This window comes from Podarcis liolepis (assembly GCF_965112155.1).
Source record: "Podarcis liolepis genome assembly, chromosome: 2".
NCBI lineage: Eukaryota > Metazoa > Chordata > Lepidosauria > Squamata > Lacertidae > Podarcis > Podarcis liolepis.
Genome location: NC_139555.1, coordinates 78,672,965 through 78,700,501, shown reverse-complemented (window position 1 = coordinate 78,700,501; position 27,537 = coordinate 78,672,965). Strand labels below are relative to the sequence as shown.

The window sequence follows — 27,537 nt, the reverse complement described above, 5'->3', positions numbered from 1 at the left end:
CCTCCCAGTGCTGTTGGGCTCCAATGAGCCCCAGCCACTGTGGCCAAAGATCAGGGATGATGGGAGTTGTTTAGTCCAACCACACCTGAAAGGCCACAGGTTCCTTACCCCAAGTTTAAGGAGTTGGCTTGTACAACAAACCTTATCAAATGTTGACAGGGACATGTCATTACTGGACAAGGGAGGGGAAATTATTGTTTCAGGTAACCTGGTCCAGAGTTGTTTTGGGCTTTTACACACAAGTAACAAGACCTTAAAGCCGACTTGGCTAACAGCAGCTTGTGCAGATCCCTCAGCACTTTGGCTACAGCATTCTGCAGTAGTTGCAGCATCCAGACCAGACATAAGGGAAGCCCCACACAGAATGCATGGCAGTAGTCGAAACTACTTCCCGCCCATGCCACAGTACTTCTGTTTTGTCCAGATGAAGCCTCAGCTTATTCTGCTCCATCCAAATCTACACCATCCTTAGGCAACCATTATCTCTGATTTAAGACAACCTTTTGGTGCAAAAGTCCTGTCGCCTAGAAACCAATTTATGTACACGCAGTATTGGAGCACTTTTGGCATTGCATTTCCTCATCATATAGTGCAGGGGTCTGCAACCCGCGGCTCCGGAGCCGCGTGTGGCTCTTTTACACCTTTGCCGCGGCTCTGGGGCGGATACTAGCGAGGGGAGGAGGCGCATTGTGCGCCCCGACACTCCCCACTGTGGCGGGCGCTGTACTGGCTGTGATGTCGCATGGGATACTGCCAGGGAGATATAGTCCATCATGGCCCCAAACCGGCTGCCGGACGATCCATCGATCTCCCATAGTCACGCAGTGTCATCGATTAGCGACATGAGTTTCCTGAACTCATGCACACTCTTATCAGCAGATAATGCACAGCCAGAAAGTTGCACTCAGAAGAGCATTATTTACAAGCTTTATTCAGCGTTGATCAGAACAAAGAAAGACATGACTGCCTGCCTGCGTCGGTGTCTCCGACAGAGAGAGAAAACGAAAGCAATAGCAAACATAAACATCCTGTGAACAGGAAATACGCAGGCTCTGTGACTCACAGCCTGCTCCCTTTTAAGGTGGAACGGAAATATCCTAACAGGCGGTGTGTGCATTAGTCACGCACCGTCCCAACGTCACCTTCCCGTCCGCTGTCAGATCGCGGCTCCGGAGATATATTTGTTTTAAATGTCGCAATGGTTTTGCGGCTCCCAGGTTTTTTTTTCTTCGAAAACGGGTCCAAGTGGCTCTTTCTGTCTTAAAGGTTGCAGACCCCTGATATAGTGAGTAAGTTAACAGAATACAAATGCCAGATCAAAACCAGGTCTCCCATTGTGTTAACAGCATGAAGCTTCCTAATGAGTGTGAGCTTAAATTGTAAGGAAACACTCCTCTGGCCTCTCACTGCTGTAATAAAACAACAAACACCGACTAAAATTAATTGAGCCTTGGAGTGTAAATTGCAGGAAATCAAGTAAGATGCTTGGAAAGGAAAACAATGTACATTCCTGACTTTGCTGAGAATATAAACACAATAATCCAGGTTTCAGACAATGTTAAAATGAATAAGGCAATTACATAATAAAACCCCACTTCAATAAAAACCCCATTTGTTTCCATTTCTGTAGGAATAGCCATGCTGGCCTGTTTCAGGAAAAAGAACTGATGCAAGTGGACTGTGGTCCACAAAAACTTACTCCATCATAAATCTGTTAGTTCAGTGGTACCTCGGGTTACAGATGCTTCAGGTTACAGACTCCGCTAACCCAGAAATAGTACCTTGGGTTAAGAACTTTGTTTCAGGATGAGAACAGAAATGGCAGCACAGCGGGAGGCCCCATTAGCTAAAGTGATACCTCAGGTTAAGAACAGTTTCAGGTTAAGAACAGACCTCCAGAACGAATTATGTTCTTAACTCAAGGTACCACTGTACTGTATTAAAGGTGCCAGAAGACACTTAGTAGTTTTAATTTGCTTCAGTGGGTTCTGTTTGTGCATATCAGAGCATCTTCACAACTTAAATTATTCCATTACCATGTACATTCAGCAAGGAATTATGGATTGAAGACACTGAAAATCTTGATCTTGCTTAGAACAAAACTGCATTGTTGGATGGTGATTATAAATTATTATTTATATGCCACCCATCTGACTGTGTTTCCCCAACCACTCTTGGCAGCTTCCAACAAATTATAAAACCACAGTAACACATCACACATTAAAAACTTCCCTATCCAGGGCTGCCTTCAGATGTCTTCTATAAGTCAGTTGTTCATTTCCTTGACAATTGACGGGAGTGTTCCACATGGCGGATACGACTACCAAGATTGTTTTAGAACATACTGAGGAAGACAAAGAACCTCTGCAAACCAATGAGTACATTCATGCATATGTAGGCATGCACACACAACCAGAAGAGTATCTTGAGAGGAAAACAACAGCTCCAAAGAGGAGGCCAGGAAGTTTTCAAAACACCCAGTGAAAGCCACCAAGCCTCTTATTGCTGACAATGATGGTGAGGCAAGCTATCAATAAATCTGTCTAGTACATTCAGATTCTTATACTCAACTTTTCCAATTTTCCACTTGTTTTAAATTGTTTTTAGCTGTTAACGTTAATGCTTGTTTTACCTCCATTGTGTCATTGTTTCATAACTGGTTTTAGAGTTTGTTATGTAAGTTATATGGATTGGACTTTTCCAATGCATTTTCAATGTTTACACAAACCACTCTGTGAACCTAGTTATAAGGGTGTTATACAAAACTAAACCTGCCATAGATTTAGAGCTAGGTGTAAATGCTGTTAAGTTTACTCCTGTTAATGCCATTATTTCGTTGAAGGAAGTCATGAGCTTTAAATGTATGCCATGGGTGTGACCATAGGCATATGACTTCCCCCAATGAATCCTTTATGGAACTATAATTCTCAGAACCCTTAACAAACTATAGTTCCCAGGATTCTTTGGGGGAAACCATGTGCTTAAAATATATGGTGTGGATCTCTAAAGGCTGGACCAGAACTGGCAGGATTCCTCACATTACACAGAGACTGAATGAGTGCTATAAGGCACTTCCATCCCAGAGTCGTAGGAAACAGGTCACTTACTGTAAGTCAGGAGGCAGTCTCCAGGAAAATAATGCAGCAATTATTTGTAGAGGATGAACTGGAGTGGTTGTATTATTGCATATTTTCTCCTTCACCTTGTGTGTGTCTGTTTTGAATTTGAACCGCTGAACAAATATTGCATGAAGTGTCTCAAATAATTGTTCCAGCCTTTCAGAGGCTGTGCTAAGCTCTGTCTGGAGCACCAAGATAATTGCATTGTTGTAACACTTGAACTATTTAATTTAACTTATAGTAACAAGCACTCATTATCTTGCTGAAAAAGCTTTGCATTTTGTAAATACACAGTGCGCTTTTTGAACCGGAAAAAAATGTCATCGTGATATTTTAGAAGCTTTGAGCATTTTGTGAAACAACTTCATAGACTCATTTGGCTCTTCATCTGGAAAATATTACTGTGTCTTATAATTACATCAATATCTTCAGAAACTGCAATGAAATCATTTCATTTCCTTTTCCTGTGAACGAGGCTGTATTTTTTCCAAGTTACGTTACAGCCACAGGAGACAAATATTAATTCAGCTTGCATTCCTACCTTTTTTTTTTTAATTACGTGTTCCTACAAATATTTTAAAATTATTTCCTTTTTCTCATACTCAACCAATGTGAGAGGCTGTGTGTGGGTGTGGAGAGAGAGGTGGTTCTTTGAACATCATCCTACAAAGATGCTGGCAACCTATTTTTATTCCAAATCACAATGTTGGAGGGCACTGACGCAGTTGACCCAGTCCTCCAAAGGGAAAAAAGTTCACCTTGACAACAGAGTGTTGTTGGACTTTTGTCGTTTAGTCATGTCCGACTCTTCGTGACCCCATGGGCCAGAGCACGCCAGGCACTCCTGTCTTCCACTGCCTCCCGCAGTTTGGTCAAACTCATGTTGGTAGCTTCGAGAACACTGTCCAACCATCTTGTCCTCTGTCGTCCCCTTCTCCTTGTGCCCTCCATCTTTCCCAACATCAGGGTCTTTTCCAAGGAGTCTTCTCTTCTCATGAGGTGGCCAAAGTATTGGAGCCTCAGCTTCAGGATCTGTCCTTCCAGTGAGCACTCAGGGCTGATTTCCTTAAGAATGGATAGGTTTGATCTCCTCCAGCACCATAGCCACAGAAATCTGCCATACAGGTACGTATTATTAAACACTGCATCAAGTTCCGCTCAACCTCTTCAAAAAGGTCGAGTAGTTTAACTTCTGTCACAGGGGGTATTTTTAAGCACAACAATGCAGAGTTCAGGGCAACGTTGGCATTTATTAACAACTCTTGTACCAACAAGGCCCTTTACCTCCCTCCCCTGCACCCTCCCATTTTCTCAGGGCATTGGGAGATCATGGCTGTACTTAAGGGCTTACTTACACTTCTTTCCCCTTTGTGGGGCAAAGGCGGGGAATTGTTCTGTACCATAAAGCTATGCTAATAAAAAATAATTAGAAGAAGCCCGCAGCATGTTATGGGCACAATTGCACCCTCCTATGCAGATTCTCCAGTAACTGATATTTAAATGCAGACTAAATATCAGTTGTGCACACAGGTTGGAAAAGGATACACACTCAGAAATAAGGCATCAAACATGGTTCTGTCTTCCATTAGGCATATGCACACATTTTAATCTTCACTGCACTTTCATGTTCATCTACCATGGGTAGGCAAACTAAGGCCTGGGGACCGGATCTGGCCTAATCGCCTTCTAAATCCAGCCTCCGGATGGTCCAGGGATCAGTGTGTTTTTTTACATGAGTAGAATGTGTCCGTTTATTTAAAATGCATCTCTGGGTTATTTGTGGGGCCTGCCTGGTGTTTTTACATGAGTAGAATGTGTGCTTTTATTTAAAATGCATTTCTGGGTTATTTGTGGGGCACAGGAATTTGTTCATTCCCCCCCCCAAAAAAATAAAGTCTGCCCCCCCCCCACAGTGGCGTAGCGTGGGTTGTCAGCACCCGGGGCAAGGCAAGTAATTTGCGCCCCCTAACCCGTGGATCTGCGCCCCCTAACCCTAACTCCCAGATGTTGCGCCCGGTGCGGCCGGCCCCCCCTGCACCCCCCACACTACGCCACTGCCCCCACAAGGTCTGAGAGACAGTGGACTGGCTCCCTGCTGAAAAAAATTGCTGACCCCTCTAAGTCATTTATAAAGATGTTTAACAACAATGGACCCAGGACAGAACCCTGCAGCGCCCTGCTTGTCACTCTTTTTCCAGGACGATAATTAACCATTAGTGAGCACTCTTTGAGTTCCGTCAGTCAACCAGCTACAAATCCACCTAAGCAGGCCTCATTTCACCACCTAGTACAGGGCGTAGCCAGTCCTTCAGATCTCAACCTCTCAAAGCTGCTCACAGTGGGCGGCATGAGAAGCACCCCAGCCTCGCAAAGGCAGGGCTGGGATCAAAGGGTTTGTGGATGTTGCATCCTCCTCATGTGCCCTCTCCAAGTTGCCTTGCAAGGAGTGTTTCCATGGCGGGGCATGCAGGGTGAATGGAGCCCACTGCGCCAGTCTGTCACCCAGGAGCATTTTTCCATGCAGGGGACCTACTACTTGCTTGTTCCTCCTCTTGCTTCAAACATAGCCAAAGAAACCTTATTTATTATTTTTAACCTCTCTTGCAAGCTTGAGTTCATTCTTCGCTTTGGCCTGCCTTACATTCTCCTTGCAACTATTGGCTACTCATGTATACTCTTCCTTTATCATTTCTCCTTTCTTCCATTTCTTATACAGGCCCTTCTTACATCTCTCACAATTTTGTCATCAACACATAGATTCTTGCAGCAAAATACAATTACTGTGGATTAGGTCTGGCTCATTCTCCTTTTTATCTGATCATATATTTTTAAACTTTTCAGCCTATTAGATAAAATAAAGAAGTAGTTTCATAAATCATAGAAGACCTGAATGTGTGTGAAAGGGTGAAGAGACATATATTCAAAAGTTCAAAGGAGATTTGGGGAAAGATAACTGCCCAGGTAGGAAAAGTGATCAACGTTTTCCAACATTACACCATTAAGTTGGGTATGTGGTGCTGCAGAGGGGTTGCTTTGTGCTTGTTGGTGCGGCACTTTGGTTTTTTGGATATTGAGCGATAAGCCAAGCTTTCTGTAAGCTTCTGCAAAGATATTTGGGGTGGTTTGGAGGTCGTCCTCTGAGTGTGCACACACTATGTTGTCATCAGCATACTGAAGCTCTATGATGGAAGTTACGGTAACCTTACTCTTTGCTTTCAGCCTACTCAGATTAAGAAGCTTTCCATCTCTTTGATATATGATTTCTACCCCGGTGGAGAGTTTCCCTTCGGCAGTGTGTCGGGTCGTGGCAATGAAGATAATAGAGTTGGGGCAATAACACATCCCTGTTTAATGCCTGGTCCCACTGTGAATGGTTCACTTTGAAAGCCATGTAACGGGGGGGGGGGGAGTAGGAATAAATGGGACAGTTCTCAGAATGGAGAGGTACGGGATCAGTGTGGGGCCCCTGAGATTGTGGAGAACTCTGAAAGGACCTCTTGAAACAATTAATGGGTAGCAAAATGGCAAATACCCATTCAGTGTAAACAAGTGTGAAGTGATGCTTGTTGGGACAAAATATATTAATTTCACATATATTGTAAGTTCATGGGGTCTAGACTAGCAGGGAGTGTGACCAGGAATGAGAGGTCATGAATAGCTCCATGAATATGTAAACCCAGTGTGCAGCAGCTGTGAAAAAGGTGAATCAAAACTTAGACAATAGGTTGGAAGAGATAGCACACGCCACCAGCAACTCATGGCTCTCTGGAACAACTTTAAAAATAATAGAGAAGAATGCGCTCTATCCAGAGCCATAGCTAGGGGGTGGTGAGGAAGGCCCCCGCTAGGGGCACAGGCAAGGAGGGGGCGCAAACTCTGCTAACAATATTTCCATAAATAAAAATATAAATTCTTGCCTCATAAGAAAAGGTTTTAAATAGAGGGTTAACCCGCAAGGTGTGCCCTGCGTATGAGTCTAATAAGAAGTCTATGGAGAAACTACGCGACAAAAGTTGGGCGGCGGGGCGGCGCCACGTGAGAAACGAGCCAGTTGCTCTGGCAATTGCGTCATCGGCGCGCGACGAGGCAGTGGCCGCTGAGAGACATGAGCGGGCTGGGTGTCCTTTTCCGTGCGGCTCGCGCCGCTCTCCCCGCCGGGGTCCGGCAGCTCCGTACCGGCCTCTCTCGGCCTGCATTCGCCAAAGAGCTTTTCCTGGGGACGCTGCGAAAGGTGAGTCCCGTAGCTGCCGCAGCGCCTCCGAGGCTCCTGCGTGTTTTATCACAGACTCGGGAGCCTCCCACCCCAGGCACCCTCTCCCCAAAAGCCAGTGGGCGCCTGGCATCTTTCCACCCCTGCCGCCCTCTCTGAGGCTGCCAAGAACTGCTGCAGCTGCTGCTGCTTTTCCACGAATCTCTTGGAAAATGCACACTTTCCCCGCCGCCCCACACGCACTGCACCCTCTGGAAATCGCAGCCTGGACTTCAGCACGGCATGTCTTTCAGTACGAAAACTTGCTACTTCATAAGTTGGGAAAGTTTGACGGGAAGTTCCCTTACCATTAAGGCTTTGCGCTTTCTCCGTTTATTGATGCTCCCCCCACCCCCCAATAAACCTGATTATTCTTAAGTGGGGCTGTAAGCAATCATTGACAATGTCCTCATGTTTGAAAGGAGAGCTGGGGGTTTTTTGTGTATGCTTGGTGGGAAGGTTTGGGGTAGGTTATGCTCTGTTAAGCTTTTTTTTTAAAAAAAAAAAAAGTCTGAACAGAAAATGCATTTTCCACCCTTATGATTTGTAGCACCCAATCCGCGCAACAGCTTCTTAAAGTTGTGGATAAGTATTTCTCTCCCACACCCCTTTAATTGGACTACAGTATTTTATCATGCGAGACAATACTATTTTTGAGGTTTTAGGCAGCTAGTGTATGGAACCAGCAAATTCTTTTTGGAGCTGCCTGAAATGGGGGGGGGAATGGGGGGGGGCTTCTGGTAACCACAGTTGGTGGGATCAGTCTAAAGAACTTCTTATCAAATTCATTTCACTTCAGCCAACAAACCCAACTACGTAAAGCTAAATAAAAATCTCGGAGCTCCTAGAACATCCTTGGGATTTGGAAGATACATTTCATATAATTAGTTAGCCATAATTACTACTATATCTTGGAGCCTCATAACTGAAAGTGAATACATTACACTGCAAATCAAAAATGTATAGAGTATATTCTGCCATATCAATGCTAAGTAATGATTTGGATATTTTTTCCTGGATGTAAAGAGCAAATTCAGAGTGCCTTTTCTTAGCAGTGTTTATGGTTTCTATATTTTTGGCAACCACAACTGTCATCCTGAACATACCTTTAAGCAATTTCCATTGACTCCGTGGACTTCCAAAACAAACCTGTTTAGCATTGCAGTAAAGGTATGTTTAAAAGCTTAATGGAGAATTGTGACGCCATTAGAGTGTTTTCACCTTGTTCAGCAGTTTTCCAGCTGGGAAGAAAACAGTTCTTTCTAGATTCCAAAAAAGTGTCTGTATTCATACTACAGCTAAGCTCCTTTCCATCATGGGGAAAAGGGAGGCAGGATTTCCTCTGCATTTGCAGCTGCCTGCACAGAACTCCCAAACACTTCAAATTCCCCAAATTTGGAAGACACAAGAACAGTTCATATGGAAACTTGTGGGGAGGGGATAATGCACACAACCACTTTTTAAGATGCTGTGGAGGCGAATTCCAAAATTGTGTTTGAGTGCTGGTGTTTACTGACCTGTCATAGTTATGGGGGCTGAGCATCACAGAAGGAGAAACTGAAGAAAACTCAAATGCACTTCTGAATTGTTGACATAAAGGCCTATAAGCAACCATTCTCCTAATTAAAATGTATGTGTAATGTCTGCAAAGGTTAACTGCCATCTGTCCTCATAAGGAGCAATGTTAAGTCCAGTTTTTGAGGCTTCTCTCTTTTTAAGTTGTTTTAATATAAAAAGAAAAATCCTGTCAAAATCTGTTATTCTAGGAAGACGTTTTCCCATTTCCTGAGATTAGCAATGAAGAATTGGAAGAAATCAACCAATTTGTGGGGCCGGTAGAAAAATTCTTCAATGAAGATGGTAAACTCCTCCCCGCTTCATTAAGTCTTTATCTGTTAAGGTTTTTCATAACAAACCTTCTGTGAGGTTTTTCTTATAGTGCTAACAAAAAAACACTGAGAAATACATAGTGTTGCTTACCCATATATACTTTCTACATACGAGGAAATCAGCATGTATTTTGAAACAGAGATATTGTACTACTGATTTAAACAGCTACCAAGTATCTTATTTTAAAATATTTTCTTGTCCACTGCTATGTTATTGAGAATTCTCTGGCTGTAATGGAGGGAGATTATGCACCGCATTATCTTGATGTGATACAGCTGGTTGTGAAAATAATTTGAAAAACCTGCTCAAATTGGGTGGTCTGGCAAAAGTGATCTCTCAACTTTGTTGTTGGATATGTAGCTAGCCCCTCTCTCTCAGTGGAAGAGCAGAAAAAACTGACCTGTGGGAAGCTTAAGTTCTTGCAAGAAAAAAATAATAGACAGTATGCCTTAAACGTCTCGTTTGTGGTTGTTGGTATTCACAGTGATCTAACTCCATAAAAAAGCTTTCACTTAAATGAGCTGGCCCCACCTGAACTTTCTGTAATCCATTATATAAAATTACTGCATTTCACTGTATTTCAGTGGATTCTAAGAAAATTGACCAAGATGCTAAAATTCCACAAGAAACGCTTAATGAACTGAAGAACCTGGGGCTCTTTGGCATGCAGATTCCGGAGGAATATGGTGAGAAAAAATGTTCAGAAAATTGAGACTTTGCTCCTTGTCCTTTTAATATGAGAGAACCCTTGAAGTTTTTCTTCTGCTTGCTTTATTAGTGTTACTGGACTTGATACATCTGCACTTTAAAGCAGGGCAGTACCTGGATGGCTGAACCTCCTGGTATCTTTTCTCTTCCTTGTTGAAGCATTATAGAATTCATAATAAAGCCATCCCTAACTAATTTCTGTGATGGCATGATTTCCTTGCACACTCAACCATATAGTATAAGCATGTTCTAGCAAAGATATTGCATTACCAACCTTGTTTTTTTAAGATTTTTTTCAAAACAAATCATGAATCCTTTATGTTGCAAATCTCTGAATGCTATTACTGTGAAGTAAAGTATTTTCATTTGAAGAAAACAGTGTTGTTTTTTGCCTCTGGTTAGTTAATCATCATAGGCTCTTCTATTTGCTCTTTCTTCTTGCATAATGAAGCAGTGGCTGATAACATCAGCCTAGTCTTATGAGCTGATAACTTAAGCAGCTGATTGCAGGATGTGGGGCTGGCGTCCCCTCAGAAGATTCATAAAATGCATAGTCATAAATACAGTTGGTCTGCACTGCTGCTGTAGAATGAGAGTGAGTCTTATAAGTACTTTAACAAAACACAACAGAGCAACATTTTGACAAAAGCTGACCATGGTGTTTTTCTGTTGTGACCTTTGCAAGAAATGTGATTCAGTACATTTTATAAATAGATGCTCTAGGAAACTCTAACCAGGGATCAGTCCCTTGACTTTTCTTTTATATTTATAAACACCCAGTTTTCTAGTTCAAAGCAGCCAAAGTTGTTATACCTGTGTACACCTGGCAGTGTAAGTTAAAGCTGTGTACACCTTGCTATTTCAGTGTTGTGCTTTTATGAACAATCATCAGTTGCTGAAGGCTACCCTGATGCTGACTGGTAGCCCATGTTGGTAACAAGTTTGATATTGTTGCATGTCACCCCAATCGCCGAGCGGTGTGAGATTCCAGGGGTCCGTGTTTCCTTTTGGAAATGAGTCACAGCGGAGACTATAGTGTTTTTATGATATATGGTTTATTTACACAGATATACAACCTGAGCCTGCAGTGGAGGGGTTCACAGCATTAACACCCCAAAAGGGTCTTGTTTCTCCCATAGCCACAGCCTTAAATTCAAGCACAGATCCAGCATGTCTGTCTCTCTCTCTCTCTCTCTCTCTCTCTCTCTCTCTCTCTCTCTCTCTCTCCCTCCCTCGCCACTTTGATTCATCACTACCCACTCTGTTCTCAGCCCTGAGTTGTTGTTGTTGTTGTTGTTGTTTTTGAGGGAGGAAGCTGCACCTATTTGCCATCTTGCACAAAGGCCCTTAATCCCTCATGACATCACCAGGAACCTTGTTTTGCAACTTCCTGAAATTAGAAGCCTTGAATAGCTTTTAACAGTTGCTGGGTCCAGGGATTAACACCACAAACTCATAACAGTCAGAAAAGTGCTTTTTATATGGGAAAGTTGCCTTTTCCAACCAGCCCTTCCCAGAGCTTTTCCCCAAATCTTTTCCCCTAAAATTCTAATACTTAAACTAATAGCTATTAAAAATTTCAGGGAGCTTTGGAGAAAGGTCTGTAGTTCAGTGGTAGAGCAGGTGCTTTGCATGGAGAAGAATCTAGGTTCATTCTCCAGCATCTCCAGTAGAAACGCCTGCCTGAAACCCTGGAGGGTCACTGCCAGTCAGTGAGGACAGTACTGATCTAGATGGACCATTTGTTACAAGAAAAGTGTTTAAGTAAAATATTGTTTGGTTTAACTAATAATATCTTTCTATAGGTGGCCTTGGTCTTTCGAATACAATGTATGCTCGTTTAGGAGAAATTACTTCTCTGGATGGAGCTATTGCAGTAACCTTGGCAGCTCACCAAGCTATAGGACTGAAGGTAACATTGCCTTTATTATTGGATTTTGATCCTAAGGCACTGCAGTTTTGACATTTCATTGCTAATTGGGCATTTCCCCCCAGCATGTACAAATAATGTCTCTCCTGTCACGGCAGGGAGACGACGAAGAAGTACAAAATAAGATTTATGGCTAAGATACCTTTAAAGCAAAACATTTGTGAAGGATGAGTAATAAAGAACAGGATTGTTAGTTCAATTTTAGAACCATTCAGAGGAGTTTGTGTAAATATATGCTGGAGTTGAAAGTTGTGGAACTACAACAAAAGCAAATAGATAGGCTTAGTTCTGTTGGAATACATTTAAGATGAGATCTCTGAAAAATGGATTAACTGTTCTAGCTATTTGGGAAATTCAAGTTTCTGTTAGTGTGAATTTGGTTGTGATAAATAAGTCTGGCTAAATAGTGGTCTAAAACATCTATGACCTTCTTTGTGGCCGGCCATGGATGGCCCATCCCCCTCTTACCAAAACTGGTCCCATGCTAACAATTCTGATGGCTAGTCCTCCTCATGTATCTTCCTCCCCATATAAGTTGCATTTGCTGCAGCCCACGAAAAAGCTGGGGGGGGGGTCTGATTTTCCAGCACCAATCAATGAAGAAATGTGTGATGGGATTGCAAAGATCCCATTGTGCACCTCCCCACTTCTGTCTCTAGTGGGGCAAGGAGGGATAGTGTGCAGCCTACCATCAGGTGTGGCCTTCAGGGCCAAAAAGTTCATACACCCCTGTTTTAAACAAATAAACGGCTTGGTTTCAAAAATTAATTAGCAGTCTCTCTCTCTCTCTCTCTCTCTCTCTCTCTCTCTCTCTCTCTCCGTGTGTGTGTGTGTTTGTGTGTAGAGCCAGTGTGGTATAGTGGCTAAGAGCAGTTGACTCGTAAACTGGTGAACTGAGTTTGATTACCTGCTCCTCCACATGCAGCTGCTGGGTGACCTTGCGCTAGTCAAACTTCTCTGAAGTCTCTCAGCCTCACTCACCTCACAGAGTGTTTGTTGTGGGAGAGGAAGGGAAAAGAAGATTGTTAACCACTTTGAGACTCCTTAGTGATAAAGGGGGATAGCAAATCCAAGCTCTTCTTCTTCTTCTTATGACAGGGAATCCTAATTGCAGGCACTGAAGAACAGAAGAAAAAGTATCTGCCTAAACTGGCTTCTGGGGAGCACATTGCAGCATTTTGTCTGACTGAACCTGGAAGGTAGTATTTTTGCCTTTTTAAAAATGAAAATACTTTAAGAGGTGGTGCCGTGAAGCCACTAAGAAATTGAATTAGGAATTGGCAAAACTCTGGTTTAGAATTTCTCTCTCCTTCTGCCATGAATTTACATGATTGCTCTCAAGCCATTCTTGGCTCATGATTTTCATTATGGGATTAACACTGACTTGCTTTACAGGATTCTTGTAAGGATATCAGCAAAAAAGTGTGTGTGAAGTTGTGAAAGGTCTGAAGCACTATATAAATGCTAAGTGTTACTTGAAACAAGATCTGTTTTTGCTTTGTACTGTCATATACCAGCTTGCTTAACTTAATTACATTCGTGGAGCTTGACATCAAATGATCCCCAACTGTGCAGCTGTTGTTTTCAGAGGCAATTTAACTGTGTTTAGGAAGTCAAAATAATGGGAATATTTCTATCTTTCAGGTGTAAGGACTACAGAGTCTTGCTCAGTGCACCTGCTAAATTCCCATTTCATCTGTTTATATTTCAGTGGTAGTGATGCTGCATCCATCCAGAGCAGAGCTACTTTGAGCGAAGATGGGAAAAGTTTCATATTAAATGGTTCAAAGGTATTTAGCCAAAGAAATTACTGCTTTTATGTTTTCTGTGTATCGGCTTTGCCAACTATCTTCTGAAAGTTAGCTGAACAAGATTCATAGGCAATGAAAACTGGCCTAGTTGTGATAATAATTGGCTTGCCTTGAACCTTAAGTTAACCTGAAGTCTTTTTCCCCCAGCTCTGTGTTGAACCTTAGCTGGCAATTCCCAAGTGGACAGATCCAAAATCAAAGGATATATCTTAAAATGGACAGTAATATTTGTCAAGAAAAGGGTGGCTGTGTCAGCCGATTATATTTTATGAAATCAGTATCATTTCATTCAAAGCAGACCAAACAATACTCATTTCTTTTTTCAATTGCAGGTATGGATATCAAATGGTGGTATTGCAGATATCTTTACTGTGTTCGCAAGGACTGAGATCGTTGACAAAGATGGTGCAGTAAAAGACAAAATCACTGCCTTCATTGTAGAAAGAGCTTTCGGTGGAGTCACTCATGGAAAGCCAGAGGATAAACTAGGCATTCGAGGATCTAACAGTAAGAACTAGTAAATGTTGGTTTGGAAAGATTTAAGATTCATATTTCTCTTGGATCAAGAGGAATCCAGATTTTTGTGTCATCTGCATTTTCTTAAGTATCTGGGATAAGCTACATTTTAGTTGTTGACCAGATAAAATGTATGTTTACTGATCATTAAGTATTTGTGGGCGTGGACCTTATGTTGATGCCACTCTGTTTATCAAAGATGACGTGGGTTCCAAGAAGTTAGAAATCCTCAAATGGACAGGCTCCTCCATGTGGGTAGTAGTACCAGACCCCAAGAGTCATTTGGAAATTAGGGACAGACTGTCCCAAAATGCCTAGGGCAGTCTTGAGCTGAAAAATGAAATCAGGAGACATCCACAGGATGGGTGACTTAGATTACCTTCACATAGGGTGTGTAAACGTGTTACAACTGGTGGTGTGCAACAGAATTTTTTTCTGATGCAAACTGATAATTTTCCTTTGCAAATTTCCCTGTAGTCTAATTAGAATAGGATTCTCCCCTCAAGAAATTTTCCCATTCAGAATTTTTCAGAAAACCAACATCACTGATAACAACAAAGAGGCAAAATGTCTTGACATGCTAAATGATTGTTCAGTTGGCCATGGAATTGGCTAGAGGGGAGGAAACCCTAGACTTCTAAAATAGTGCAATAGTAGTTTAATGCTCTGTCTTTCAGCGTGTGAAGTCCATTTTGAAAATACAAAAATTCCTATAGAGAATGTCATTGGAGAAGTTGGAGGGGGATTTAAGGTAAGATGCAGGGAATTACTATTTTCCCTACCATAAAATTCATCTTCTGTATCATTTTTTAAAATGTATTTTATTGATTTTCAGTTACAAATGAATTGGTTATAAAAAGAGAGAGAAAATATCAGCAATAATAACAACAGGTAGGAGTACAGAGCTATCACAGAAAGGGGGAAATATAACCAAAGCAATAGATAATAATTCACAATTCACAGTACTGTATTGACTTCTGACCTAATTAATTTCTGCTGGAACACCAGTGGATCAAGGAACTGAAGCCAGTTGGAGGTGTTGTCAGGCTATAATTCAACAGCTCTTTACTCTCCATTGTTTTTGGAGAAATTCTAATGTACACTGTTATTAGGGTTATTTACAGATCCAAAAAACCCCACAGTGTCCTTGAATGCCCCATGTTAGTTTTACAAGAGGGTTTGTTTATTCAGTTAGCCATGGACTGTTAATAAGGAATGGTGTTTATCCATGCATCAGGTTGAAGCTGTAAAGCTACGAAGAGAGACCTTGCCAGTAGCTTATTTCAGCTTTGTGACCCAGGCTTGCCAGAGCCTAAGCCTCTGATTCTTTGGAAGAATCAGGACTGAATTAGCTTTGCGTTTCAGCATTTCTCATGTTTTACATGTTTTAAGTCGATGTCAAACAAACAGAGGGCAGTGATTGCACAGGGAGGTATCCTTCTAAGATACCATGATATGCTCTATATAGCAGGGGCAGACATCCAGCTAAAAGGCCAGAATTGATGTGGGCAGGGTCTTGAGTAAAGGTAAACTTTGTTTGTGGAGAAAAGACATTTTAATTATAGTTTCCCTGAACAAGGGTTACTTATATTCACTGTAGGTTGCTATGAATATTCTCAACAGCGGAAGATTTAGCATGGGCAGCGGAGCTGCTGGAATGCTGAAGAAACTGATTGGTAAGACTACACTTGCTGCCTTGCTGGGCAGGATGGATTTCTGAATTAGTTCTACTCCTGAAAAAGATACTTAGATTCTGTGCCGGCCATTTCATTTTTATAAACATTAGGTTCAGTTACTAAATCGTTTCTATAATGTTGACTTGAGATACAATGAAAGCCTGTTGATCCACAGTATTTTCTTTTTTGTAGTAGATACTACATGCTGATTTTAGTGCAACCCCAAGCTCAAATCTCCCCACAGCCATGAAACTCATTAGGGACCCCTTTGACCTCACTGGGATGCTGAAGATAAAGTCAGTGTTGTGAGGGGAAAGCTTATGTATGCTGCTAAAACAGCAGTAAATGAAAGCGTGCAAATTTATGCTTGGTTATGTCACCTTCGTTACAACGTTCCAGGCCTTACTAGCCTGCAGAAAGTTTGACTTGCCTGCTTTTTATTCATGAAAGGACCCTGTTATAAATAAAATGCAGTCGAGTAGGAAAAAAAATTAGGGTAGAAGGAAGGCCATTTCCACCATAGGACTTTCTCCACCTCTCCCCCGCATGGCAACAGCTAGCAGCCTAAGAAGGCTCCCTTTTCCTCCTTTTGCTATTGCTGTGCCCAAGCCAGCTCTAGCACATCTCCCCAGGTGCTACTGCAGCTGCCTTGGACAATGCTTGCAGAAAACCTGATTGATTGGGTTGGCAGTGCAGGGATAGAGGGCTGCGATTAACTATCAGGTTCACTCTTCCTAAATGTTACCTATGGGGAATAAGGACCAGTCAGATTTACAATCTGATTTGCAATTTACAAGCAACTGTGCTGTGTATATGTTGATGTTTCCATAAGTGAACGCTAAAATATGAAACTGATTAAAATTTGTAAGCATGTGATAGGCACATACCAGGGGAAATGAATTGGTGGCTGCTTCCTGGTGTGTACCACTGTATGTTACAAAAAACACATCTCTCCTTTGAATTTTGTAGTGCTTGTGGTGGCAAACACCAGTATATGTATAGTACATATTCACTTGCCATAGAATTTGTATCTGATTGGTCTTTACTACCCGTAGGTGAATACTTAGGAATAGATTATACTCCCTTCCTGCCAAGGCAGGAGTCAGGAATAACTCACAAAGTGTCAGTGAAGTTAATTCAGGCCTAGTTAGCATAGAAACTCTTCCTGGTAGATCTTGCCCCAGTGAGGCAGTTGCAAGGACTGAAGATCCCCGCCTTCCCACAGCTCCCTAAGTTGTCTCCTCCTCCTCCAGGTCTTTCCTAAGCAACCTGAGACTTCTTCACTTTGTCTGTCTTTGCTTTGCCCTCTTCATACCTCTGTGGGTTCTGGAAGATTGGGGCCAGGGAGAGCTGGTTGCAGCAAGATAGGGAGACCCCTGGCTTCTTCAGCAGCCTATCTCAACTCTGCTTCTTGGCCACCCTCTTCTCCAGCCTCTGGTCCTACGTCTGATTCTGGACTTCTCTCTGCCACAGCCTCTTCCTGCTCACTAAACATCTTCCGCTTCTGAAACCGCCTTCTCCCAGTCTACTCCCTCTGACCACTCATTGTTGTCCCACCACCAGTCCCCTGGCTCTCAGCCTTCTTCCCCTGGGGGTTCCCCAGCCGGTGCCTCCCACCAGTCCTGCATCCAGCCAATCCATGACACTTCCTACTTCTGAATATTCCTACTTTCCCTTAGAAGTGCATTATAAATGCTAATTCCACTTAAGCTGCTGAATTTGTCTGCTTTATTTGGTGTACAGTGTAGCACAAGACAAAACTGACTGCAGCTTCAGGGCTGATGGTGTTTTACTCGACCCAAGGAAATGTTTTCGCCTGGTAGTCAGAGCTGCTACACCAAGTACAGGATTACAGAATATCTCGATGATGGTGTAACACTGTCAAGGGTAGATGGAATGTCTGTTATCGTTATCTGATGTAGTAGGAGTTGTCCATTTTAATAATTAAAATAATGGTAAAGGGTCTTGTCCCATTCTGAATATAAATATTTCAGCAACTGTTACATTTTTCAGAAGCAGTCGTAATATTTTGCCGCCTGATTAACTGCCTCTTCCTCTCACTTTTTTTTTAAAGAAATGACAGCAGAGTATGCTTGTACAAGGAAACAGTTTAATAAGAAGCTGAGTGAATTCGGATTAATTCAGGTAACTGAAACACATTAAGGGTTTGAGGAATTCATGGGGAAAGTTTGATCTTTTTAAAAAAACTGAATGGAAAGCTTTCCACCTTCTGGAGTGCCAATTTTAAATGATGTAGCCTATGCACTTGGTGAGTCATGAATTTAGAAAGAATAATGTGCCGGTTGCCAAATGTATTAAACTTAATGGGACTAAATGGTGATTAACCTTCTTGATTGCACTGTTGCATATTTGTAGTTTCCCTTTCTCTGTGATATGTAAGTATGAACAGCATGTCTTTTTTGCCCTTTCTTTCAGGAAAAATTTGCCCTGATGGCTCGGAAGGCATATGTGATGGAAAGCATGGCCTACCTCACTGCAGGAATGATGGACAGGCCAGGGGTCCCAGACTGCTCAGTTGAAGCAGCCATTGTGAAAGTAAGCTTTACTGGAATGCTGAGTTAAAGCTATGGGTATTAGGGCCCCTTTGGGAGGAAGGGTGGGATGTAAGCATTTATTAATGTTCAAAGAAAAATAGGTTACTGAGATCCTCAGATTGTGGAAGCGATGTGGATGTTCATATGCAACCTTTCTCCATCTTTATTGTGAGCCTGATCTAGTTAATTGCATGGCAGTTCAATACAAATTATATTAAATCACTCTTGAATGGCATATCGTTGAATGGCAGATCTCTCTGAAGATAAATCACTGAAGCAAAAGTGTGAGATCAGGAATTTCAAATGTCCCAGGGGGAGAGGCACTGATGGAAGTAGAAAGCCACCAATCAAGAAGGCAATTCTGTGTGCATATGTTCAGTCTCTGGGCTGATTTCAGCGTCCCCTATGAGAGGTATTATATGTGCTAATAGCAAACTTGGTACTTCCAAGTGCTGCTCCTTATGTATGCAAAACAGAACCATCCATGCATAGATGGTACAGGCAGACTTGAGGGAAACCCAAAAAGATCATTGAGGGTTGAGCATTCTCTCTTGACATAAAATACCATTATGTGTGTGTTGGGGCAGGGTGGTGGTAGAAAGCAGTTGTGGCAGGTGATACAACTGAGTGTTCTGGAAAGAAGGTGTGGCTTGCTAGCTGGCACCCTGAACATTTTACTGCAGGTCCCTACCCTTTTTATATAGCCTCACAAGGGCTCAAAACTGGGTGGTATAAGGTAGTTACATTTTCTTCCAGAGAACTTGACATTGGCGCTAACGCTTTTGCATAGCTCCAGCTTGGGCTTCATTTCTTGGTGTCTACAGTATGACAGCCATTGAGGTCGACCAATGAACTGGCTTTTTATATTGCCAAGTTTAGAAATAAAATAACATCATTTAATAATTTCAATGGTTGTTGGCAGGTGTTTAGTTCGGAAGGCGCATGGGTTTGTGTGAGTGAAGCTTTACAAATTCTTGGAGGTCTCGGCTACATGAAAGATTTTCCATATGAACGCTATCTCCGGGATAGCAGGATACTTCTGATTTTCGAGGTAAATATGACTTCTTCTATAAGTTGCATGCAATCTCAAACCACTAGTATAAAACTAGTTACAAGTAGATGGCATTCTGAGGGCCATCTGAGTGGCTTTGAAGCATTGCCTCAAATAGTCACAGTTCTTTGCATCACTACCTTTATGATATGTGGACTGCCTAGTGATATATTTTAGATCAGTGTTTCCCAACCGGTGTGCCGCGGCACACTACTGTGCCGTGAGACACCGGCTGGTGTGCCGTGGGAGGGAGGCGGGCGAGTCGGGCGGCGAGAGGTGGCGGCGGCGAGGATCCGCGTCGAGCCGGGGGCGGCTCCGCGGTGGTGGTGCCGAGCGGCGGGGCAGCTCGCGCAAAAGGGAGGAGCGCGAGACAGCGGAGGAGGAGGAGGCCGGCATGTCCGGGCAGCAGCAGCAACAGCAGCAGCAGCAACTCCCGGCGACGGCTCCTCCTCCGCCCGCTATCGCCGCCGCCGCCTCAGCTGCCCTCGCTCTGCTGCCTCCTCCCACCCCGGCAAGGGGAAGGAAAAAAACGTTCACTTTTGTGCGTCCCCCCCCCGCGTGACGCTGCGCGCTGACGTCACGGGGCGGGGCTTTAATGGTGGTGTGCCGCGAGATTTTTTTCCGGTAAGCAGGTGTGCCGTTGCCCAAAAACGTTTGGGAAACACTGTTTTAGATAAATGTGGAAAGGAGGATATTCCTATTCTATTCCTATTCCTATTCTATATGCATTAATGTTAGAAGTAACTGTTTTTAAAATCTGTTTAATGGCACATTATTATTTTTTATACTGATTGCAGTACAGTGGTGCCTCGCAAGACGAAATTAATTCGTTCCACGAGTTTTTTTGTCTAGCAAATTTTTCGTCTTGCGAGGCATTTTTGCCCTGACTTTCCTCACTTTGCATTTGTTTACACTGAATTGCATTTGCCGTTTTACCACCTATTCAGTCAGTTTGGAGAGGATCTTTTGAAGCTCTTCACAATCTTTTGGTTTTTTTGTTTTAACCACCCCAAATTGTTGAGTATCATCAGCAAGCTTGGCCATCTCACTGCTCACCTCTAACACTTGATCGTTTATGAACAAGTGGAAAAGCACAGGTCTCAACACCAAGCCTTGAGGGACTCCACTAAATTTTATTTTGTTAGTCTTGACCTGTTTATCCTTTCTATCATGATGGTTTTGAATTTTATCCCTGTCTTCTAAAGTGTTTCAGTTTTTCTCCCAGTTTGTCGCCTGCAATTTTGATTCCTTCCAGTCCTTTATCAAAGTTATTGATAAAAATGTTGAAGGGCATCAGGCCCAGGAGAAAACCATGTGTCCCCCAACTCAAAACCTTCCTCCAGTGGTGGACCTAGATATAAGACTATACTGGTTTACATAGAAATATTTTTCATTAAATAAGGTGAAAGAATGCTCTAAAGTACGTTGATAATACATTCTGATTTGGAGACGGCTAGCACCTCGGCTCATTCTCTGCTCTCTGCTACAGCAGTAAGGTGAGCCTGCAGATTCTCCTCTTGTTGATGATCCGCTTTAAAAGGTCATTTTTTGCCATTCACATATCTAGCTCTGAATGCTAGTAAGCTCCACTTGCTGCCGAAGAGTGATCCATAAAGAATGGTGTTTATAATTAAAACGAAGTATGCAACATTCATGCATTTAATTTAGCATCCCCAGTCAATGTATGCAGTGATTTTAATTAGCTTGTTGTTTAGCCATCTGTTCATTCTGAAAGCTTTAATTGCTAAGCAGCACCTGCTTAAAAGCACAGCGACTAGTCTTAGTCCATCAGCATTTTTTTATCTTTTAAAATCAAGCACTTCTAAAATGTAGGTGCTTCGCTTTCAGCTGTGCAGATGTCGGATTTTTCTTTCAGCCTCCAAAGAGAGCGGTGTAACTCTTCAGGTTCATTTTTCTGCATGTAAATTGCAATTCATGATACGCATTACTGAGAGAGGAGCCTGTTCTTGAAACTTTTCAAAACTACAGTTTTCATCTTGTTTGCTAGATGGTTTTGGGCATTTGTTGTAACTAGTTTGTAAACTTTACTAAGGCCATTACATCAAATGGCATTTAGCTAATGTTCAGGAGCTGAAAGGTGTTTCCCCACCTCGGCTTAATACTGGTCAGTGTGGCTAGGAAACCTCAAGGACCTGGTGTGGTGCTATTAAGGCTATTTCTGTTACTACGTACGAGGTGCAAAGGCTTACAGAATGTGTGTTGCGGGTGGAGTTTGCAGCGCTGTGCAAGCTAGCCCTATTCCTGATGTATCCAACATATACACACTCTGCTGTTCATGCATTTGGTGTGTGTGAGAAGTGGCCATACACACATACCAGAGCATGCAGAGATTTTGGTTCAGACAGGAGCCTTCTTCACATGAAAGTACTCTATGTGTGTACATTGGTACTGGTGTAGAGCCCTTTATTGGGTGTCCAAGGTGCAAACCTTTCCAGCCCTATGTTCCTCCTGTAGTCCTTAAAATTTTGGGGCTGGTGGATGATGACTTTATTAAAGCTTTCAGGTGAATTAACAGTGCAGCTATATATTCCTAGAATTTTATAATGACAATGGAATTTTCATTCTTGAAGATAAAATAAATATGCCTCCACCTTAAGCTTTAATAGGAAACTTACACTTGCATATAGAAAAAAAAAGAAAGGTATCTGTCTGGCAAATCCATGTTTAAGTAGCCTAAAAGAATCTTTTTTTTTCTGTTTCAGGGAACAAATGAAGTTCTGCGAATGTATATTGCTTTGACAGGCATGCAGTATGCCGGCAAGATCTTAACTGAGAAAATAAAGTATGTGCTTTTTTGGAAATAGCCATTTTTTATAAATGATTACTGAATACAGATTGAAAAGTTGTAAAGGGGAACAGCACAGAAAGGGGGGGTAGCAAGATGAATTTTTCTTGAAAGTTTCAACATGAGCAGAAATAAGGCATTTCTTTATTTAAAATGCCGATACAGTGGTACCTCGGGTTAAGTACTTAATTTGTTCTGGGGGTCTGTTCTTAACCTGAAACTGTTCTTAACCTGAAGCACCACTTTAGATAATAGGGCCTCCCGCTGCCACTGTGCCGCCGGAGCACGATTTCTGTTCTCATCCTGAAGCAAAGTTCTTAACCCGAGGTACTATTTCTGGGTTAGTGGAGTCTGTAACCTGAAGCGTATGTAACCTGAGGTACCACTGTATATTGTGTAGATCTTAATTGTGCTTTTAAAAACCAAAACACTGAGGTTATTTTAGTATGTTCTCATCTCTCATTTACTATGTGGTGATGATACCTACTTAAACTTTATTAAAAACACTTCTGAATTGGTGTTTGGTCAGTTAATCACTGCTGCTCTGTGAACTCCATTCATTTCAATGGGTGGGGGAGTATGCAAGCTACATTTAAAATCAAGGCAAGTTAGTTATTCTGCAGTCTTTCAGGCTGTTGGTCATACTTTGATGGCTAATCACATCATTGGTAGCTGTTAATGTAGCTCTTTCCACCCCCTGTAGTACACAGCATCAGAAAATTACAAAGAAAAAAAGCATAATTTTTAGGGGGGAAATATTTAGAAGTTCAGCTACTGTCTCTGGGGTGGATGGGGAGTTGACTTGTTGGGGAATGAAGTGATATTGGATAAATGGCCTAGTACTAAGGCAGCCTATGTATCTAATCTCACAGGGAAATCAAGAAAGGAAACGTAGGTCTGGCATTGAACGTGTTTGTGAACAAGTTCCGTGACAGCATGGGCCGAACAGTAGACTTAGGATTAGTTGGTCAAGATGGAGTGGTGCATCCTAGTCTAGAGGTGAGTACTCAGTGCAGATGCTGTAACACTTTCAGCCGTGCTTGGAAAATTTGCTTGCGTTGCATTATAAAAGAGGGGTTTCTTTAGGCTTCTTGGTCCTGGTCCAGTGTCAAATCCTTTCCGTGTAGAAACATAGGAAACGACCTTGTATGATGTCGGACTACTGATCCATTGAGCTCAGTACAGAGTCTGTTGACTGGTTCTTTAGGGTTTCACACAACACTCTTTACCAGCTGTGTACATGCATGTGCAGAAAGCTGAACCTGGAATCTTCTGCATGAAAAGCGTGTGGAGTACCAGAGAGTTATGACTCCTCACACAACTGCTCTCAGAAATGCTAGTGGGAGCTGCACTGTGTTGCTGTGCAGCCAGCTCACAATACTGCATTTGTGTGGGATTGTATACCTACACCTATACATGGAGAAATTTTACACTGCGGTCCTTTTTTGAGTTTTATTCATGTAGCCCAAATAACTGCTTAAGCTTTGAAAGTATCAGTATTCACTAAATCAAAACAAAACTTTTTGGATTTCATGGCTTAAGGAAAACCTGAAGCAAGCCCTGTAAGAACCCAAGTGGAATGCCATTTAGGTTGCTCTGTTAAACTGTACCTTGCAATGCCCCTGTTGCCTCGGTCACGCTTCCTTCTGACGCACTATGCACTAATCCTTATTATGCACACTATAATCTGTAACGGCATGGGACTTAGTATGGAAAACAATTTGGATCTTTCAAATGCTGTGATTGGGAAAGGGTACAAGGGGAAGTATCCAATGTTGTATAAGTGACCTTTCCCTTGGATACGGCTCAAGGGTTCCAGAAATTAGGGCTGAACTGGCTGCAATTCTAAAGCTGATAATGCACATGTGAAATGCTTGCCTTGCCAACGCTCCCAGTTGTTGAACCTGTATGTAGAAGTGTGTGTACATGCATCTTCAGTGCCAGTTAAATAATACGAAGAACTGCCTCTTGGAAAAGGCTTTGACACTTTGCGTTCGTCTTCCTTCCAAAGTATGCCAAATTCATTATCTAACGCCTATTTTTGTTTGTGCTCTCTACTTTTTTCTCTTTTAGAAAATCACCATAAAGCACAGTGTGGGCATTTTTGTTTTGTTCAGTCTCCCTGAATTAGTTCAGTCATGGCGCTAATTCATTAAACCTGTATCAGGTGGAATCTGAATATTTAGGACTGAACTTGACTGCCCATCTTACTGTGTGAATTCTAGTATATAATGTAATCTGGGGTAAATTACCAAGTCATTTGTTGGACTCGGCAACTGGGAGCTCCAAAGTGAAACCCAGTTCCTCAAGGAGTACCAGCTGGCTCCACGGTTGCAACACATTTAAAGATTGTGTGTGCATATATTATTTATACATAGAGGGAATGATCAATGAATTGTTTGTGCAGAATTGACAAGTCTAAGCCTGTAGTGCACTAAATATATATTTTTTCATTGCAGGAAAGTGCCAAGAAACTTGAACAAAATATATATTATTTTGGTGTGGCTGTAGAAGGCTTGTTGAGAAGATTTGGCAAGGTAGCTAGAACTTTCTAATGGATAATTAAACCAAAGTTGTTTTCTTTCTTTCTTCTCTGCCCTTCCTTCCTTAGAGCCTAATCAAAGTGAGTGTTTGAAACCAAACTCATTTCTAGCCTAGAAATTGTCTTCAAGATGTATACTGAGGAGCTGTCAGGGAAGATAAATATTTAAAGATCATGTAGAAGCAGATGAAATGCACTGTGAGTATCTTTTCTTCCCCCAGCAACCTGAAAGACACTCTGCAGGTTCTGAGACTGTCTAAATAAAAAGGCACAGTCAAATGCTTTGATTTAGTACAGAGCTTTCCAAACTTTTCATGTTGGTGACACACTTTTTAGACATGCATCATTTCTTGACACAGTAATTCAGTTTTACTAGCAAACCAGGTTAAACTTTCCAGCCCCAGGAGAAGCACGGGGAGCGTTCGCGCAAGTCGTGACACAAGAGTTTGGAAAACTGTTTTAGTACATGTGTGAATACTGCCAACTGAGGGCAGCTGTCTTCATCTGTTGAAACATGTTTTAGATTGATCAGGCAGTTCAGGATAAATCACTAAACTATTTGTGTGTTCTTTGTTTGGCATTAGACTATTGTGGATGAGCAGATGGTTCTCAAAAGGGTAGCAGACATCCTCATCAATCTCTACGCAATGACAGCAGTTATTTCCAGAGCTAGCCGATCAATCAGTATTGGTTTGCGCAATCATGATCATGAGGTGAGTACCTAGAGGTTTTATGCAATTTTAATTAATGTTGTAATCATGAATTAAAATCAGTATTAAGCAGACTGGTCAAGAAGGGGGGACGGGACAGAATTGCTTTTGAGAGTATTATGATGCTTTTGGATTCTGACAAGGGAAATTTGGACTTGCAATTATAGTTTCTTATGTCTGAAAATGTATTTTGTGTCAAAAGGAACCTGGAAAACCCTCACCAGATTATTTCTATTCTTGTGCTCCAGGGGAAATTTTTTTTTTGGCATAGTAAATACATGGTGATGCCATTGGCTTTTTAGAAACCATTAGATGTATTCATGATGAAATGTCCATTTTCAAAGCTATTGGGTACATCCACTGTGTTGTGTCAAAGGGTGAGGAAAAATAAGGCAGGTTTTACTAGCAGGCCCTGTTTCTAAGTCTTCTGGGTGCTAGGGCTAAGCAATGTCAGCTTTTCAACTTTGCAGTGTATCACCAGCCAAACATGGTGATACATCGCAATGTTGAAACAAAGGGGGTGCAACACAGACCGTTAGGAGAGGGGGGAAGGATGAATGCCGCCTCCCTGCTTTGCATCGCTCGCCAGCCTCTCCAGCGCCACAGTCCTTTCCTTTCAGGGCAGCCGATTTCCCCTCTTGACTCCTGTCTGATTTTAAGCACCCTTCACCCATCCACCCAGTCTCAAGGCTGGGGCCGCCTGTTCCTGCCACCAGGCTCGGAGGTGGTTTCACTTGCAGTATACTGCCGGTTGAAGCCGCCTTTGCACTCTGGCCCTCATCAGTACATCGCCCAAGCCTACTGGATGCAGCAGGAGATAGAATGTTGTTAGCCTTCTAGTCTGAACCACCCTGCCAATGTAAGTACCTAGGCACACTCTGTAAACTGCTGGGCCATGTGTATTGCAACATATTTCACAACAGCCAGGTATCAAACAAGTTTTGTATAGCATAAAGCTCTTTAGAAAGTCTGCAATCATGATCAGGTTCCAGCTATTCTGGTGCCCATGGTAGAAAAGTCCCTTTTGTTAACTTCAGCCATTCAGCTCTGGGGCAGCCGTTACTGTGAAAAAACAGAGGGAGGAGAAAGGATTATTAACATCTACTTAAAGTCTTTTGCTGAGTAGAAGCTGTAGAACAGAAGCTGGGTGGTTTTTATTTCCATGAATTTATAATACAGAAATAAACGATAGTACATGGAGTTGAATTCCAGTGGTCTATTTTAAAGACAGGCCTATTTTCCAATTTGCTAATGATTTAACTGACTTCCTAGGTGCTGCTTACAAATATTTTCTGCACTGAAGCTGGCTTCCAGAATAATTATGCTCTGGCAGAATTAGAAAAAAGTAAGTGTTGCACTCGAGTCAAATGTTAACATCTTATATTGCCCACCTTGATACCAAATAAAAACTTGCTTTTAGCAAAGGCACAGGAAACCCAGTCAGTACTCCTGCCACAGTTTGTTCATAGGCGACAGCTTCAGTTTGTGCTAAGAATCTAGATGCCAAGGCAAGCCTCGATAGTCCCATGGTTTGCTTGTTCCTATAATTAGTGATAATGTGGCAGATGCTGCTAGTAGCTCAACAGCTTGTGTTTAGTGTCTTGGATCTTAAAAAGTCTGTTGCTCTCATTTAGATGTGACGCTAAAGGAATTGTTACTTCCGTTTCCATTATTCCTAGATGCTCCTGAAAACATGGATGACAGCATTAAAAAAGTGGCAAAGCAGGTGCTGGAAAAGAGAGCGTATATCTGTTCCCATCCACTGGAAAGAACATTTTGAAAATTAGGAAATGGTGACCGACCTGCTGTGGAGTAAGGTGCTCTGCGGCGCAAGTGAACTTTGGGGCAGAATGTGCAACTGGCAACTTGCTAACAAACCATGTTATTTTCCTCAACGGATGTGTTGTTTTTATAAAATAAAACTTCTTTGATTTTATGTACTTGAATGCATGTGAAAATCCCAAGCAGGCATAT

The 27,537-nt window shown here is 42.2% G+C and overlaps 2 protein-coding genes across 9 annotated transcripts in view; one reads left to right on the top strand and one right to left on the bottom strand.

Annotated features, from left to right (window-relative positions):
• CFAP92 (cilia and flagella associated protein 92 (putative)) overlaps positions 1–27,537 on the bottom strand; it is a 332,392-nt gene that overhangs the window by 251,908 nt on the left and 52,947 nt on the right. For 3 of the 6 annotated variants that reach the window (XM_083489181.1, XM_083489176.1, XM_083489178.1), the window contains one exon: positions 26,445–26,625. The exons of 1 other annotated variant lie outside the window; for it this stretch is intronic. In XM_083489181.1, the coding sequence (XP_083345307.1) occupies positions 26,597–26,625 (29 nt within the window). In that variant the 3' untranslated portion in view covers positions 26,445–26,596. Of the gene's footprint in view, positions 1–25,575; positions 26,626–27,537 lie in introns of those variants that run through there. 2 more of the 6 variants (XR_014522460.1, XR_014522461.1) reach the window with 1 other exon arrangement.
• On the top strand, positions 7,192–27,499 carry ACAD9 (acyl-CoA dehydrogenase family member 9). Of its 3 annotated transcripts, none has more exons than XM_083489321.1 (18): positions 7,192–7,350; positions 9,135–9,228; positions 9,843–9,944; positions 11,772–11,878; positions 12,995–13,095; positions 13,608–13,686; positions 14,040–14,214; positions 14,901–14,974; positions 15,824–15,899; positions 17,974–18,044; positions 18,336–18,455; positions 19,377–19,505; positions 22,229–22,308; positions 23,184–23,310; positions 24,771–24,848; positions 25,438–25,566; positions 26,836–26,908; positions 27,243–27,499. In XM_083489321.1, the coding sequence occupies exons 1-18, from the start codon at positions 7,225–7,227 to the stop codon at positions 27,341–27,343; spliced, it is 1,842 nt and encodes a 613-aa protein (XP_083345447.1). In that variant the 5' UTR covers positions 7,192–7,224; the 3' UTR covers positions 27,344–27,499. The 3 variants fall into 3 exon arrangements, with proteins under 3 accessions (XP_083345447.1, XP_083345448.1, XP_083345449.1); XM_083489323.1 differs by lacking the exon at positions 7,192–7,350 and adding an exon at positions 8,426–8,538; XM_083489322.1 differs by lacking the exons at positions 25,438–25,566; positions 26,836–26,908; positions 27,243–27,499 and adding an exon at positions 24,902–24,920 and having other exon boundaries at positions 24,771–24,871.